This window comes from Patagioenas fasciata, chromosome 2 (genome assembly GCF_037038585.1).
Source record: "Patagioenas fasciata isolate bPatFas1 chromosome 2, bPatFas1.hap1, whole genome shotgun sequence".
NCBI classification, from domain to species: Eukaryota; Metazoa; Chordata; class Aves; order Columbiformes; family Columbidae; genus Patagioenas; species Patagioenas fasciata.
The window spans coordinates 112108-128789 of record NC_092521.1 but is presented as its reverse complement, the minus strand read 5'-3'; the positions used below and the strand labels follow the sequence as shown (position 1 = coordinate 128789).

Sequence of the window (16682 nt, the reverse complement as noted above, 5' to 3'; positions counted from 1 at the left end):
GAGCCCCGCGCTGAGCGCTGCGCGGGGCTCGGGCGGGGCCGTGGGGCGGAGGGGGGAGCCCCCGTAGTGACACAGGACAGAGGGAGGAAAGCGAGCGGGAGGGGGCAGCGGCGGGTCGGGAGCGCCAAGGGGGGGCGCGAGGGGCGGGGGGGGCCGGGAACGGAGGGAGCGGCGGAGGAACCTGAGGGCGGGACGGCGCGGGAGGAGCTTAGGCGGGAAAAGCTGAGGTACCTCGGGGAGGGGATGATATCGGGGGAGGCTTTGACAGGAAAGGCTGAGGTACCTCGGGGAGGGGATGATATCGGGGGAGGCTTTGACAGGAAAGGCTGAGGTACCTCAGGGAGGGGATGATATCGGGGGAGGCTTTGACGGGAAAGGCTGAGGTACCTCAGGGAGGGGATGATATCGGGGGAGGCTTTGACAGGAAAGGCTGAGGTACCTCGGGGAGGGGATGATATCGGGGGAGGCTTTGGCGGGAAAGGCTGAGGTACCTCAGGGAGGGGATGATATCGGGGGAGGCTTTGACAGGAAAGGCTGAGGTACCTCGGGGAGGGGATGATATCGGGGGAGGCTTTGACAGGAAAGGCTGAGGTACCTCGGGGAGGGGATGATATCGGGGGAGGCTTTGACAGGAAAGGCTGAGGTACCTCGGGGAGGGGATGATATCGGGGGAGGCTTTGACGGGAAAGGCTGAGGTACCTCGGGGAGGGGATGATATCGGGGGAGGCTTTGGCGGGAAAGGCTGAGGTACCTCAGGGAGGGGATGATATCGGGGGAGGCTTTGACGGGAAAGGCTGAGGTACCTCGGGGAGGGGATGATATCGGGGGAGGCTTGGACAGGAAAGGCTGAGGTACCTCGGGGAGGGGATGATATCGGGGGAGGCTTTGACAGGAAAGGCTGAGGTACCTCGGGGAGGGGATGATATCGGGGGAGGCTTTGACAGGAAAGGCTGAGGTACCTCGGGGAGGGGATGATATCGGGGGAGGCTTTGACAGGAAAGGCTGAGGTACCTCGGGGAGGGGATGATATCGGGGGAGGCTTTGACAGGAAAGGCTGAGGTACCTCGGGGAGGGGATGATATCGGGGGAGGCTTTGACGGGAATGGCTGAGGTACCTCGGGGAGGGGATGATATCGGGGGAGGCTTTGACAGGAAAGGCTGAGGTACCTCGGGAAGGGGATGATATCGGGGGAGGCTTTGACGGGAATGGCTGAGGTACCTCGGGGAGGGGATGATATCGGGGGAGGCTTTGATGGGAAAGGCTGAGGTACCTCAGAGAGGGGATGATATCGGGGGAGGCTTTGACGGGAAAGGCTGAGGTACCTCAGGGAGGGGATGATATTGGGGGAGGCTTTGGCGGGAAAGGCTGAGGTACCTCAGGGAGGTGATGACATCGGGGGAGGCTTTGGCGGGAAAGGGTGAGGGACTTAAAGGAGAGGACGGAAGGGAGAGAGGTTTTGGTGGTAAAGGCTGAGGTACCTCAGGGAGGAGATGGCATCGCAGAGGCTGCAGTGGGAAATGCTGAGGTAGCTCTGGGACGGGATGGCACTAAGGTGTGGTTTCAAAGGGAAATGCTGAGGTACTTTGAGGAAAGGATGCTGGGCTAGGAACTATGAACACATCAGATCGGTTAAGAGAATGTTGATGACAGAAATTTCTACAGTAAAGTATTCCAGCAAAGACAGGGAGATGAGCAAAACTTATATCAGGCCTCCTAGGATTCCTGCAGATTAGGGGTCAGGGATGATGAGGTTGTTAACTCGGTCCTAACTTTTTCTTTCTCTCCCTCTCTTGCAGCACCAGACTGAATGGAGAAGCAAGTGGATGGGAAGTTCCTGCGCCACGACACAGACCACATTTATTACTCTCGCCCTCCGAGACCCGGAGAACCGAACCGTTCTCATCGTGCCTTGAAGCAACCTCTGCTCATGCGCTTCTCCCAGGGAGAAGGCAGAATGGGAGTGACTCGCCACGTTAAACAACAGGGTGTACACTCTGCAGCTTTCAAGCCCAGCTCTGCGTTAGCTCACCCCTGCAATTTTGCACCGCCCACGCAAATTTGAGTTGTCGCTGGTTGTTGCAGCGTTTGGCTTTGGTGAGGACAGCGTGTGTTTGTCAGCAGTTGGTGTAGGGTGGAATCTTGAGGAGAAAGTGATATTTCCGTGCCAGAACTGGTTGGTGTTTGCATGGTATTGTGGTAGTTGTTCCCGCAGGTGATCAGTGCTGGAGTGTTATTGCAGGATGAGGGGATTTTGAAGGCTTGTCTGTGAGATGCACTAGAGGCAGCAGTTGCAAACGAAAGGCTGAGGTGTGGAGAGTTTGTCGGTGGGTTTTGGACAGTTGTCAGTTGAAGAGTTGGTTGTTTGCAGGTGAGGTGTAGAGCAGAGGGTGAAGCTGACTTTGCCTGGGCGGCGCAACTGGATGGGTGTGCAGAGCTGAGGAGAGCGGGCTTCTGCGGGTGACCCTAAAGCTGGAGAACCAGCCAGCGGCAGCTCCAGACAGTCCCGCTGCCGAGCTTGGCTGTGTAGGGCCAGTGCCCTGGGGCACAGGGAGTGTGACCCTCCGCAAGCACCAAACAGCAGGTGAGGACTGTGGGGATTTGTACTGAGCTATGATATCTCTAAGGCATGTGCGAGGGGCCGGGGCCAAGGCAAGGTGGGCTCGTTGTGGGGTGTGGGGAGGTGTCAGCCCCCGGACTCAGCCCCTGTCTGATTGTAGTGCCCTTGGGCTGGTGTAGCTCAGTCCTCTGTGTGTTTCTCTTCAGGTGGAGCAGCGTGCAAAGGAAAAGCAAGGAAGGAGAGGAAGGTGGTGAACCTATGAGGAAGAGTGTAGCGAATCTGGCGTGGACTCACGGTAAGGTGCCATGAGAGACATTTATTACAAATTCAGGTTTGCATTTATACTCGCTATGATGCTTGCTCAAGCATTTGCTCTTTAGCTAAGTTAGACATTACATGAGCGATGTAACTGCCATATACGCATTTTTTTCTATAGTAAGCTGTCCCTCTGTCCCTGATGTATCAGTCCTGTATCCTGTATCTTAGTAGTCATAATTTTTCCCCAAGTAGATGAATATTTTGCAAGCAGCTTTATCTCCAGTCGTTACCTGTTCATATAATTCTCATTCATCTTTGTGCCGTGTCTCCAACTGAAATGTACCAGTTGTAGGAAAGTCTAGCACATGATTAGCAATCCATTCTAATAAACTCACCAATCAGACCCCTGATACATCCTGATTTTGCGTTTGTAGCGCATGTTGAAGGACATCCACAGGGTTTGTCTTTGCTTAAGGGATAACTTCCCTCCCATGGTTCCCAATCGCTCACCTTTCGTTGGTGGTGGGCGCGCACTGTCCTGGTTCCCGGTCCTGTTTCCTGGTTCGATTGGGCTTCGCTACCAGAGCGGCTACTGCCTTTATAGGCACGCTGAAAGTCCCTGTTCCAGGGCGCCATTTGTAGCGAATGCGGTACGGACTCTCTTTTAAGGTGCAATGAGAGATGTTTATTACAAATTCAGGCTTGTGTTTATACTCGCTATGATACTTGCTCAAGCATTTGTTGATTAGCTAAGTTAGTCATTACATAAGTGATGTGTTTTGTGTTCCCACCAAAGTCACTGCCATAAACACCTTTTTTGTCTATCACAAGCTGTCCCTCTGTCCTTGATGCATCAATCCTGTATCAACTCCTCTGTCCTTGATGTATCACGTAGCATACAGTCCTTTGTTCTTGTATTTTTCCACTAATGCTTGTTCTCATGCTGTTGACTCTTGCAGTTTCTCATGTGCCCGGTCTTCCGTGTACTGACACAGAAGAGCGATCACGAAAGCAGCCGGCAGCTCCAGACACTCCCGCAGGGCCGGGCAGGGCCAGTGCCCTGGGGCACAGCGAGCGTGACCCTCCGCAAGCACCAAACAGCAGGCGAGGACCGTGGGGATTTGTACTGAGCTATGATATCTCTAAGGCCTGTGCGAGGGGCCGGGGCCAAGGCAAGGTGGGCTCGCTGTGGGGTGTGGGGAGGTGTCAGCCCCCGTCTGACTGTAGTGCCCTTGGGCTGGTGTAGCTCAGTCCTCCCTGTGTTTCTCTTCAGGTGGAGCAGCGTGCAAAGGAAAAGGAAGGAGGCGAACCTGTGAGGAAGAGTGATCGAGAAGGAGGGTTGGAGCGCACCTGTGAGTCAAGAGGGACCCAGAAAGAAGACACGGGTGGTGGAACCACAGGTCAGGAGAGCTCAAGGAAGGAGAAAGGTGATTGGGGCAGTATGGGTTTTTCTAGCTCACGCGCTAATGGAAACAGTTTGGATAATAAAAGAAATATATTCAAAACCAATAATTAAAGGCAGGGAATGTTTATATGCTATGTATTGGATAGACCTGAAGGTGTATTTGTTCCTACAACAAAGGTGAAGTTACAATGGTAATTAACTGAAGATGTGAATTTCCAGATTGCATTGGCAACATACGCAGGGAACATATCAGTTTATTACCCTCAACATAAACTGTGGGCTGAAATTGGTAATTTACCGTTGTATGGCAAGTGCTGCTGTCAGCAACGACAAGACTGAATTTACCGATGCCTCTGGTTGCTAACGTAAAGTTGTAATTACATGGCTAAACTCAGATACCCAGTGTTCCAAACACAAAGTAGAAAAAGGAGACCAGGGGTCAAACAAGTTCTTGAGCTGACAGCTGTTAGGATCGCTTTTGAGTGTTCTGTAATGAGGCTTTGAATGTTGTAATTGACTCATATTGTGCAGCTGGCATACTTATCTGCCTGGAAGCTTCTTTTCTTAAGGAAGAGGATAATCCTCTTTTGATGGCTGAATTGAGAATGCTATGATTCCTAATAAATCATAGACGTCATGGTTTTTATGCAGCGCACATCCGCTCTCGCGCTGCCCTTCCAGGACCTCTTGCGGAAGGCAATAGGAGGGCCGATGCACGAGCTGTGCCGCTTACTGTGCCTAAAGCCTTGGAGCAAGCTAAATTATCACGTAAACTCTTTCACCAGAATGCAAAGTCGTTAAAACGACAATTTCAAATTACAACGGATCAGGCCAGGAGCGTTCTTATGTCCTGCCCTGATTGCCAACAGTCGGCACCCGTGCCATCCAAAGAGGGTGTTAATCCAGGAGGGATTACTGACAAGTACGGCCAGCTGATGTAACGCGTTGTTCTGAAGTGGGTAAATACGTATGTGTTTCTGTAGACGCTCATTCCAGATTTCTCGTTGCGGCTGCACGCACTGGTGAAAGAGCACGGGACGTCTGTAAACAGTGGTTGGCGTGTTTTGCTGTTTCAGGAGTTCCAGGATATGTAAAACCAGAGGAAAGCGGAACGCAGGCTGGATTAGAGGAGCGATCCCCCGAGTGCCCAGCGCGCTGTAATAAAAGTGCCTGCTTTTTAACACTTTCAAAACCATGTTAAAGAGTCTGTTTGCCGACTTTTCGGTATCGTTTTCTGGCGACGAGGATGGGATAATCTGCCTGACCTCCCGTGGACCCCAGGATCTCTGGGACCTTGTGCCGGCACCGGGGAATTCCCGGAAGGGATCACGGATCCTCGGGCCAGCTCGGGACGTGGGTAAAACCCCATCAATGAGATAAGGCACTTTCATTGTCTGGTTTGTTTGCAGGCTGCCTGCGCGAGACGTGGGCGACACCAGCGCGTTGGGTCTGCGCGTTTTGGTAAATTGGGTAAATTAAAAAGAAATAAAAAACTAAAGAGGAAAACGAGAAAACAATAAATAAAAGAGAAAAACGAGGGAATAGTAATTTGGTAAAGGTACCTTTAGTGATTTTGCTGTTTGTGCCTTAGCAATTGTATGATTGTTTGTGTCTTTAGTGATTTGTTGTTGTTGTTACTTGTGTCTTGGGTGATTTTGTAGTCCAATACTTACGGTTCACCAATTGTCTGTTATTGTGATTGTGAAATAGGTAGTGGACAATGGACAGGAGCGATTTGGAAGAAATCCCGCCCGGGCTGTGTTTTGTGACAGTGGAAAAGGATCGTTTGACTCCCTGGGGAACAGCAACCAGGGAATATTGTAATTAATGGTGGCCACTGTAAATAATATTAATATGCTGCACAGGTCTGGGTGGGTATACCCGAGATGTGCAGTATAGTAATGCACTACATGTAATATATAATGAGATATGTTTTAAATCATATATTGTCTATTATATAATGCATATTACACAATACAAAATGTTACATAGGCATTGTATTTGAAAAAGGACAATCAGGGAAAGAAATTGAAACCAGTAAAAGGTTTGTTGACGAACAGATATTGGTGTAGAATACACAGAGAACATTAGATCAGGATTGTCCTTTGGTGAATGCAGGGTGGCATCCTAATGTCCTTATATCGGGGGACAGGCTGAATTAGTATGGACAGTGCATTTTATACGGGATTGGACACGCTGTGCCTAAAGCTGTAAATACGCCAAAGCCTTCTGAGATAAAACAGGATGGTCTGTGCCTCATTTGCTACACCCCTTTATCTGTTTCCCAAATTACGATTTAGACTGTATTTACCATTGTAAAAATAAAGCTTTCCCCCTTTAATTTTTGTCATGTATTGGAGCCCGTCCTACCTAAACTGTAGAAAAGACAGCAGCCATGTGTATTTTTAAATAAAGATTAAATCAAGTCTGCTAGCTCATTATCTTTAAGCGTTCTACTGTGATCACCTCCCTCCCAAGGTTTTGTGTCTATTGTATCAGGGCCTGACACCCACGGCCACAGTGGATGAATCACCATGGGCACAGCACCAGGACCCGCTTGTTGGTGTCCAGGGTATCCACTCCAGCAGACACTGTTAGTAAAAGAGCACATCATGAAACTGGAAAACCATCTAATTGTGTCATTACACACATTCACTGCTCTTTTTTCTGCTTTATACCCCTGGTAGCTTTTTAAAATGGCACAGTTTGAAAAGGATTTCTGTTTTGGCCCTGCACACGGAGGCTGATTTTCCTTTTCTAGGGCCTTCCACCCGGTTCACCGCACCCGTGTGATCACTGCGCTGCACGTGGGCAAAATCAGCTGTGCCCTGTGTTTCTCCCGTAAAATAGTAAGAAGGCTAATACAATCGTGCCAGGAACTACCTTCACTGTGAATATTTGAAGGAACCCACTGCTAATGTATTGTTAATTGGTACTTGTATTATGGATTAGATGCAACAAAAATCCATACTTTCTTTTATCCTTTGCTGTACAGGAGGTGGTTGAACTTTTCTATAGCAGATTCAATCACCTGTTGTAAAGCGAGATGGTTGTCTCCTGTGAGGAAGCAGGGTAGATTTACCCATGCTCTATAAGCACCATGGATGAGCTATATAGAGTAACAGCTTAAAAACAAACCAACCGACAACAAGAAGCTAACGATCAAAACAACAAAAGGAAAAAAAACCCAAACAAACCAACCCAAAAGCGCAGAGGCTCCTGAACGCCCCCTCTCAGTGCTGTGATGTCCGTTTCCAGGGAGCCCGTGGGGTGTCCCCACAACCGCAGACACAGGTGACCCGGCTGGGTGGTGCCAGCAGAGAACAGTTGGTGTGACCCAGCCCGCTGCGCTGCCCTGGGAAAGCCGGGGACAAAGGGCCGGGCCGGGGCATGGGGAGGTTGGTTCCAGCTCACGGATCAGCTCACAGCGACTGCGGAAAGAGCCCCGAGCCGGGACGGGCCCGGCCGTGTGCTCCTGTCCCCCCGCCGCGGGGTCCTGGCTCTGGACATCGTTGCACAGGATCGTTTGAGAACCGTTCCTGAAGGATGCGCAGCGCCCAGAGCAGCAGCGCCTGCCCGGCTGCTGCTCAGCCGAGGGTAAGGGCTGGAACTGACCCTGTAGCAGCAGCAGAGCTGCCACAGCTGCGGGCGAGCCGAGTTACTGCTGCAGACAAGACACGGGGCACAGGGAGAGGCAATGTATTTTATTAGGACAGAAGGCATCTTTAGGAAAAAAACACATTTTAGCAATGTCGGGCTATTATCTTTTATCAGTGTGTCTGCCATGTGCGCGGCTCTGGGAAAGCGCGTTCGGGGAGCTCGGGCTGCCCACGGGTCAAGAAAAAGCGCCCGCGCTGCGGGGCCCGGGGGCGCTGCGTGACCGCGCTCGGTGCTGCCGTCTGGTGGCCACAGCCCGGAACTGCAGCTGGGGAGCGGCGCCCGGTGCCCGTGCCGCGGGTAAGAGGGGGGCGCTGCCGCTGCGACCGAGGTCGTGCCCGTCAGAAAGGGGGGGGCAGCGGTCGGACGAGCCGCCGGGAAAAAAAGAGGCGCCCGGCTCTCCCGGGGCGGCCCCGCTGCGAGAGGAACGGGCGAGGCGGCAGCAGGAGGCGGCGGCGTCTCCTCGGTCCCGGGCACAGGGGAGAGAAACCTGCCGGCCGGAGCTCCTTAGGGCTCTCTCTGTTCACAATGAATTTAAGGGTAGGTGACCACCCGCCCCGCTTGTCAGCGTAAAGCAAAGGAGCGCGGTTTGTTGTTTCCTTTCAAACGCGGCTGCTGGAAGCCGCGCGGGCAAAGGGCGTGGGGGTCCCGGCAGGGCGGAGAGCAGACGGGTGAGGGTGCAGAGCGGGCCAATCAGATGGCGCGGGAAGGCTGGGGGGGGGGGCGGATCGCTGATAGGCTACCAAGGGACGTCAATTGCCATTCTGTCCGCCAATCAGATTGCCGGAGGGGCGGGTGTCGGACGCTCCGTACTGCGCATGCGCAAACTGCGAGTACTGATGGGCCAAGAGAATGATGATTGACTTGTCTTCGGCAGCCAATCGTGTTGCGGAAAGGGGCGGGTGCTGCTCTCTCCCTACTGCGCCTGCCCTCACTGCGAGCTCTGATAGGCGGAGAAAATGGTGATTGACGTGCCTAGGCAGGCTATCATTTTGCCGGAGGGGCGGGCGTTGCTGGCTCCTGGGCACCGGACGGAGCATCCAATAGGAGGACAGTGTGGTGGGGTGGAAAGCAGCCAATCAGCGCGGGTCCTGGCGAGCGGGTCCGTGGTGTCTCGGGGTGGGTACCGGGAATTAACGGGAACGGGGGTCGGGGCGGCTGCGGAGCGGTTGCTGCAACCGGCACCCGGGGACCTGGAGGCAGTCGGCTCAGGGCAGCCCTTCGTGAGGTCCCCGGAGGCGGCAGAAAGGAAGGAGACGACGGAAAGGCAGAGGGGGCCTCCGGCCGCGGAGGTCTCCGGGGCGCGGCGGGTGTCGGTGCCCGCGGAGCCCGGCGGGACGGTGGGAGAGTGCGAGGGGAACGGAGCGGCGAAAGAGGCGGCAGGTGAGTGCGGCCGCGGCGAGGGTGACCGTGCCGTTGGAACGGGGGGAGTGGGATGGGCCGGCGCGGTGAGGAGGCGATCGGTTCAGTTTCCCTCCTGCCCTTACGGCCGAGTTGGCGAAGCCGGTGGGAGGTGTGTGACCCCGAGGGCAGGTGCGCCGAAGGCTTACGGTCTGGAGCCGTGTGTCCCTCCGGGACCTCCGGGAGCGGCGCAGCCCCCGTTAGTCGGGGGGAGACGTTTCAAACCAGAGCTAAGGCGCGGTGGCAGGCTCGGTGGCGTGGCGGGTCGGGCGCCGCTTCGGCGGGAGCTCGGGGCGAGGCCCGGCGGGTTCTGTGTCCTGTACGCGCGGCTTTCGTTCCGCGGCTCTCTGTGTGCGTTTTTGTTTCGTTGCGTTTGTTTTCTGGGGTTTATTTTGTGGGGTTCCCGCGAAACGCGGCACGACCGCTCGCCCGGGGCTGCCGCGGCGGTCTCAGTGCTGCCGCCCTGTGGCGAAACTCGGGTACTGCAGCGCACGGCCGGGGGAAGAGGCGCCGTTTGACCCGAAGCGGTCAGAAGTGCCAGAAACCAACGCCAGAACCGGCAGGAGCTGCGGCTTCGCAGTTCTGTCAGCATTGATCTTAGGACTCTGATTTTGATGCTAGTCGTTTTTACTTACATTACGCTACAGTGTTCTGTTTGGTACTGCTAGTGGGTAACAAATAATTGTGCTGTACCACAACGCGAGATGATAATATTTCATAGATTTATACTGCCAAAGAGTTTGCAAGTATATTGAAAAGGGGGGAATTCAAGAGAAGCTACCAAGTTAATGTATACTGCGATGAAGTTATAGAAGATGTACCCTTCATTAACCGGTTCACGTGGGGTAAATGCTTTCTGACCGCCTGCACGATGAGGGGATGTTTTTCACCTTTTAGATCCTTCTACATGACAAGAAGGAGACAGAAGATTTAATAACACATTGTTTAGAAGCTGAGAGCTTAGTTTATATTTAACTAATAGATGTGTTGTCAGTGAGAAACTAAACATTTATAACTAACTTCATCAATTATTTCTTAGGCTAGATATATTGTATGTTCAAAATTTAAAACAATTGTAATTAATATGTAGCAGCTGTGTGACTATAAGCAATGCAAGAGCATCCAGTCGTGGGCGCACTTACAGAGGACGACCCCCAGAGCTCCCCAGTGCAGATGAAAGAAACATTGCCTGCTTAACGGTGTAATTGACTCTGCTGTCAAGCTTATTTCTCCGTTTCAGTACGAGCCCATCCCGTGGCCTCACAGGGCTGTGTCCTGTGGCGGTGCTGTGGGGAAGGGGCGAGATGCTTTCCTGCACCGGTGGATGTGTTTGCTTTTATGCTGAGCGTGTCCTAAACGGTGTCAGTTTGTCTTAATGCTGTCTGGCGTTGCTGCAGTTGCTCTGGTTTTTTGAGGATGCCTTGTGTTTTGAGGTGGCCCATTTCCCTCGAATCCTCCGTTAGCTCAGCTGCTCTCCTGTCCCTTCTTCTGACTAATTCCTCTGCTTTCTCCTGCTCTATTGTTTTCAGAGGCTGAACTCTAATTTGGAATTTCTGTGTTTCTGAGGGGGAGCTGTGAACGCCCGATGCTCAGCAGACCCGCCAGCCCAGGTGGGGAATGGAACCTGGGGAGCAGCGCCCGGGTGGGAGACGCGGCGCCGTCCTCCGTCCCCAGTGTGCGGCAGAGGAGCAGGAGGCGACAGCCGGCCGGGGGCAGATGCCGGGTGCGTCCCCAGCTCGCCAGAGCTCCCGCTGAGCCTCCTCCCGCGGCCCCGCTCGCCCCGTGCAGCCACCCCCAGCTCCGGCAGCTCCTGCGAGCCCGTCCCGTGTTCCTGGGCCGCTCCCAAGCCCCGTCGTGAAGGCGGCAAGCCGGCCCTCGGCACCTCTCCGGTGGCCCCTGCGGAAGGAGCAGGCTGGGGCAGGGATGAGCTACGGTGCTAACGGCCGCTGCTTTTTCTCTCCCTCTCCCAGAGGCCGCGCTGAGGATGTGGCCGTTCGCTCCCAGCCCGGGGGATGCCGTTGGCTGCGCCCGCCTCGGGCTGGCGAGGCTCGTCTGGCAGCGTGGCGGGAGAAGGGACGGGGGAGCACGTCCCGTGCGTGGGCGGGGGCTGCTGCTGCTGGAGCCAGAGAGGTTGGGGAGAGGTAAAGAGGAAGAAATGCGGGGCTGTGGGCCCGACGTCCGCTTCCTGCGGCGGGCGAGAGAGCGAGCCCCTCTCTCCGGGTGGCGAAGGCTCCCTCTGCGCGGCGTGCGGCGGGCCGGGGGCCAACGTGCGCGGCAGGGTCCGTGCGCGTATCCTGGAGCGGGACGGCTGCCTGGCGAGCGAGCCAGCGAGGCTCCATGTCCCCGAAGCCTCGTCTCGTGGAGCCCTGACACCCCACCGTGTTCTCCTAGGCTGAGGACGGCCGAGCGCCCCGAGTTACCGGAGAGGAAGGGAGGAGAGAAGGAGACGGGAGCGTCTGAGCTGTTAGAAGCCTCCTGGCAGCCACCGAAAGCGAGAGCCGCTGTGAGTCCCTGGCCCTCGGGGCCTCGTCCCCGGCTTGTGTGTCCTGGTGCCTCCCTGCCCCTCCGTCTCCTTTTTCCCCACGCTTTCTCTGGCCCGTTCTTTTCCCTGCCATTAGTTTCCTCTCTGTGTCTGTATGTGCTGCTCTGTCTCTTTCCTTCCTCCCTCCCTTCGCCGTCTCTCTCTCTGTGCCTTTGTCGTGCTCGGCGTTGCCGGCTTTCTTCATTCCGTACGGCGCTGTTCCCGTCCTCGTTCACGTTCTGAGCCTTTGTGCTGCCCCCCGCCCCGTTTTTTTTCTCTCTTTTTATTTTCTTTTTTCCTGTCCTCCGTCTCTCCGCAGGGCTCCTCATTCCTCTCTTTCTTCCTCCAAGCCCCTGTGTTCCCCGCGGTCTCTCGCTCTGCCATCGTTTTTGCCTGTTGCCCTCTCTCTTGCTTCCCGTTGATAGGAGGAACAAAAATCTTTTAGAAAGCCCTTGGCATAAGGCAGCAAGACCAGGCCTAACGGAACAGAAACCTAACAGAGAAACACTAGCTCTGTAGGGACTGGAGGTGGGGCAAAGCGGGATGTCCTTGGCTCGCAGGCTGGGAAAACGGGACGTTCCACTAAATGGAGAAGGAGCTACTTGAGTAGCAGCACAAAATGACAGCGGGCGTGCTCAAGAAATGAGGTCGAGGAGCCGACACCGGGGCAGGGGGCACCGGGCTGCAGGGGCACCGGGGACCCCTGGAGACCCTTGATGGACACTGGCATACCAGAGATGGACTGCCAGCGAAGGGTGGGGTTATGGAAAGAACTTCTGTTTAATGCACTAACTAAGCGGTAGAAGCAAATGAATGTGCAATAGGTGTATGTAAAGAATACCAAGAAGCGTGAATCACACGTACGCTCAAATACAGGGGCGATCCTCTGAGCGTGCGGTGCGCTGTATTGAAATTGCCCGCCGTTTAACACTTTCAGAACAGCGTTAGAGAGTCTTTTTTGCCGACTTTTTGGTGTCTCTCCGCGTCCCGTGGTTCCTCGCCGTGTCCCCGTGTCCCGCTCCCTGCCCGTGGTCGCGTTCCTCTCTGTCCCGTTGACCGTGCCGGGTTTTTTTCCTCCGTCTCCGCGCCGCTGCCGCCGCGCCGATTTGTTTCTTTCTGTGCCCTGTTCCTGGTGCTCTTCCGGCCTCTTTTCCTCTGTCCCCGCCGCTGCTTTGATCTCTGCCTTGTTTTTTCAGAGCCCTGTCCCTTTTTTCTCTTCTCGCTTTTGAAGAGAAGCTGCCAAGTTAACGTATACTGCGAGGAAGTTATAGAAGGTGTACCCGTCATTAACCAGTTGACATGAGGTAAATGCTTTCTGACCGCCTGCACGATGAGGGGATATTTTTCACCTTTTAGATCCTTCTGCACGACAAGAGGGAGATGGAAGATTAAGTAACGCGTTGTTTAGAAGCTGAGAGCTTAGTTTATATTTGACTAATAATTAACAGATGTATTGTCAGCGAGAAACTAAACAATTATAACTAACATCGTCAAATGAAATAAAGAACGTGGCTTAGCAGTGCTGCTGACTCTGCCGTCCCGTTTCTTTCCCCGTTTCAGCCGGTGAGCCAGCCGGAGGACCCGCTCTGTCCGGCCGCAGGGCCCGTGGAGCCGAGGACTCTCTTGGCGCACCCCGGGGATGTCTCTGGAGAGACTCCTCGTCTCGGTCGGATCGCCGCGGGGACGGACGAGGACCTCTGGTGAGAAGTCTTTCTTCTCTGAAATTTGGGACCGGTCACGTGCTCGCGAACTGTCCGTAAGTCGCGGTACGGAATTTCGGCAGGATAGCGTGGACGGGGTTGCGAGCACCTTAGAGGTATACAGTAGTTGCTGTGGAGTTGTTTGTGCGGCCAGCTTTTGGTGTTGGTTGTTCCCGTGCTCCGTTGTGGTGCAAAGCTGGCTCTGTATGTAGCTGTGAAGAGTACCGTAGTTCGGTTTAATTCTTGGATGTGCCTTGGTTCTGACTATGCACTTGAACACCGAAAACTACAGCAGGAGCTGCTGTGGCTTTAACTTGCGAGGAGTGTGAGCGTTGTGGAGCCATCTGTGTTGCAGAGTGTCCTAATTGCGGTGCTGAGTGTTAGAGAGATTTGAGCTGGGTACCGGAATTGTTTTGTTTTGGAGGCGGTGGGATAAACTTGGAGTACAACTTGTGAGGGCGGTGTGTCGTGGGTAGGTTTGAGTATTATCTGTGGAGTACTGCTGTAGGTGTTAATAGTTATTTGCTCGTATTTGTTACAAGATGAGCCGTGTCGTTCCATGTGACGCGTAATGGGAGGACGGCGTAGTAGCGGTATTCTGAAAAAGAGCCCGTTAGGGTGTATTTTAGCTCACAGGAAAGAGATTGAGGAACCACCTGGTGATAATGTGAATAGAGCAACCTTGATGAAATCTTGTGAGCAGAGGCCATAGTATAAATTGGACAAGGAAGGAAAGGCTGTGCGCAAAGCGCGGTGCTGCACCCGGGCGCCCCAATGCCGTGCCGCAGCGCGCCTCAGTGCTGCCGCCCTGTGGCGAAACTCGGGTACTGCAGCGCACGGCCGGGGGCAGAGGCGCTGTTCGCCCCGCAGGGCTCGCAGCCAGGTATCTGTGTGTCAGTGTCCGTCCCCATTTGTGTAAAAACGACATCCCTCCCTCGGTGGCTCCTTAGAACGTTTAAAGATGTAAATATTGCTACCACTAACATTGTCGATCCGGCTTCTTTCCTCAGTGTAAAGCAAAGGAGCGCGGTTTGTTGTTTCCTTTTAAAGGCGGCTGTTGGAAGCCGCGCGGGCAAAGGGCGTGGGGGTCCCGGCAGGGTGGCGAGAAGGCGAGTGAGGATGCAGAGCGGGCCAATCAGATCGCTCGGGAGGGCTGGAGGGGCGGAGCGCTGATAGGCGGGGAGAATGGCAATTGATGTGCGCAGGCAGCCAATCAGATTGCCAGAGGGGCGGGCGTTGAGGCCTCAGTACTGCGCATGCCCAAATTGCGCAGTCCTCAGTCAGGTGTGACCCTGTGGCGGGCACCTGGGCGCGGAGCGCGGGAAGGAGCATCCAATAGGAGGACGGCGCGCTGGGGTGAAAAGCAGCCAATCAGAGCGCACCGACTCAATCCCGTTTGAACAGCTGCCTCCCTGGCAAGCGCGTCCGTGGTGTCTCGGGGCGGGCACCGGGAGTTAACGGGGAAACGGGGGTCGAGGCGAGGGAGGGGAGGCTGAGGAGCGCTCATTTTGGCCTCTCCTTCCCCTTGCCCTGCCTCTCCGTCCCTTTTGCCTCTCTCTCCCTCTCTCTGTGTCACCTTGTCTTGCTCCCTGTCCCTATCTTTCTCTGACAAGCTGACCTGCTCCTTGCCCTCCTTTTGTATGGAATCACAGGCTCATTCTGCTTGGAGAAGACATGTGCAATTTTCTAATGACTTGACGGTTTAGAGAAACGGCCTGGAAGAGATCATTCCTTTGTCTTTTTTTGGTGTGTGTTTTTTGTGTTTTGTTTTTTTTTTTTTCCCCACGTGGGGAAAAAAAAAAAAAAAAAAAAAGAGGCAAATTCAGTGCCTCTGCGGAGAAGCTGGCGACCAGTTTTAGTTAAGAACGCACACCCCGTTGGCGAACGGGTCCCGCGGCAGTTCCACGTGTTGCAGGTAAAAGAAGGAAGTTTGATCTGCCATAGAGGAACAGCCGCCTCTTTCCCTCCTTAGGGTCGAGCGTTGCCCTTGTCTTTGTTCACATGAATTTATGGGCACGCTGGAAATAGCCTTTAAGATTTATATGTAGAGTTTAATCTAAGTGGTAAGTGGCATGGGCATAGTTAATTTTTGAACACCTTGCTGCCAGTTGAAATGTAAGGGATGAAATGTGATGGGAAGTAATAAGTAAATTTGGGTTTGACTTCTAGGGTGTTTTTTTCCCCATTAGTGGAAATCAATGGCACCGTTGTCCTGTGGCTCAATCTCCGTTCTGTTCCGTGGAGTCTTCAATTTAGGATGTTCAGGTAAGAAAGTTTGTCCTTCCAAAGAATGACCAGCCATTGGTAGGACAGAGAGAGGCTTTTAAGTGCATGATCAGAATTTAAGCCAAATTCCACTTGACGTTGCTGCTGTTGGTTTTGGCTTTCACTGGTTTCCCCACAGCTCCCTAGTGTGTTTGGGAGCTCGGAGTGGGCATTTTTTTCCCCCAGGGAGAGGCTATGCTTAAGAATGAATTTGTTTCCTTAGAGGAGTGAGAGTCCGTTTGTGTAACACAAAGAAAAACCCCAGCCTAGTGGAGTTCTGAGTGTGTGTCTGTGAGATGGCTGCTTTACTTTGATGAGTTCACACCTGTGCAATTGTAATGCCAAAGAGCAATGCAAGATAGGAGGGTTTTTTCCGCTGTGGGGGGGGATGCATAAAACCAGAGCTAAGGTGCGGTTGCAGGCTTGGTGGTGTGGCGAGTGGGGCGCCGCTTCGGTGGGAGCTCGGGGTGAGGCCCAGCGGGTTCTGTGTCCTGTACGCGTGGCTTTCGTGCCGCGGCTCTCTGTGTGCGTTTTTGTTTTGTTGTGTTTGTTTTTTGTTTATTTTTCTGCGGGATTCCCGCGAAACGCGGCACAGCCGCTCGGCCCGGGCTGCCGCGGCGGTCTCAGTGCTGCCGTCCTGTGGGCAAAGCGCGGTGCTGCACCCGGGCGCCCCAATGCCGTGCCGCAGCGCGCCTCAGTGCTGCCGCCCTGTGGCGAAACTCGGGTACTGCAGCGCACGGCCGGGGGCAGAGGCGCTGTTCGCCCCGCAGGGCTCGCAGCCAGGTATCTGTGTGTCAGTGTCCGTCCCCGTTTGTGTAAAAACGACATCCCTGCCTCGATGGCTCCTTAGAACGTTTAAAGATGTAAATATTTCTACCACTAACATTGTCGATCCGGCTTCTTTCCTCAGTGGATCC

General features: G+C 54.2%; 2 protein-coding genes across 2 annotated transcripts; both read left to right on the top strand.

The window, feature by feature from the left end:
* The first annotated feature begins 2440 nt into the window (after nucleotides 1-2440).
* Nucleotides 2441-6607, top strand: LOC136098694 (uncharacterized). Its single transcript, XM_071803688.1, has 5 exons — nucleotides 2441-2582; nucleotides 2765-2853; nucleotides 3776-3993; nucleotides 4090-4243; nucleotides 5205-6607. The coding sequence occupies exons 2-5, from the start codon at nucleotides 2817-2819 to the stop codon at nucleotides 5420-5422; spliced, it is 627 nt and encodes a 208-aa protein (XP_071659789.1). The 5' UTR covers nucleotides 2441-2582; nucleotides 2765-2816; the 3' UTR covers nucleotides 5423-6607.
* Nucleotides 5942-13494, top strand: LOC139827471 (uncharacterized). Its single transcript, XM_071805553.1, has 7 exons — nucleotides 5942-5979; nucleotides 8954-9261; nucleotides 10846-11002; nucleotides 11250-11420; nucleotides 11671-11782; nucleotides 13032-13104; nucleotides 13361-13494. The coding sequence occupies exons 1-6, from the start codon at nucleotides 5942-5944 to the stop codon at nucleotides 13101-13103; spliced, it is 858 nt and encodes a 285-aa protein (XP_071661654.1). The 3' UTR covers nucleotide 13104; nucleotides 13361-13494.
* The last annotated feature ends 3188 nt before the right edge of the window (nucleotides 13495-16682 follow it).

Excerpts from the sequence above, each read along its gene's own strand:
- LOC136098694 (XM_071803688.1), top strand. The coding sequence starts at position 2,817 with ATGAGGAAGAGTGTAGCGAATCTGGCGTGGACTCACG. Across the intron at positions 3,994-4,089 it reads GGGGCCGGGGCCAAGGCAAG|GTGGAGCAGCGTGCAAAGGA; the intron begins GTGGGCTCGCTG and ends GTTTCTCTTCAG. Across the intron at positions 4,244-5,204 it reads GAGCTCAAGGAAGGAGAAAG|ACGCTCATTCCAGATTTCTC; the intron begins GTGATTGGGGCA and ends GTGTTTCTGTAG.
- LOC139827471 (XM_071805553.1), top strand. The coding sequence starts at position 5,942 with ATGGACAGGAGCGATTTGGAAGAAATCCCGCCCGGGCT. Across the intron at positions 5,980-8,953 it reads GAAGAAATCCCGCCCGGGCT|CCAATCAGCGCGGGTCCTGG; the intron begins GTGTTTTGTGAC and ends GGTGGAAAGCAG. Across the intron at positions 11,783-13,031 it reads CACCGAAAGCGAGAGCCGCT|AGAAGCTGCCAAGTTAACGT; the intron begins GTGAGTCCCTGG and ends TCGCTTTTGAAG.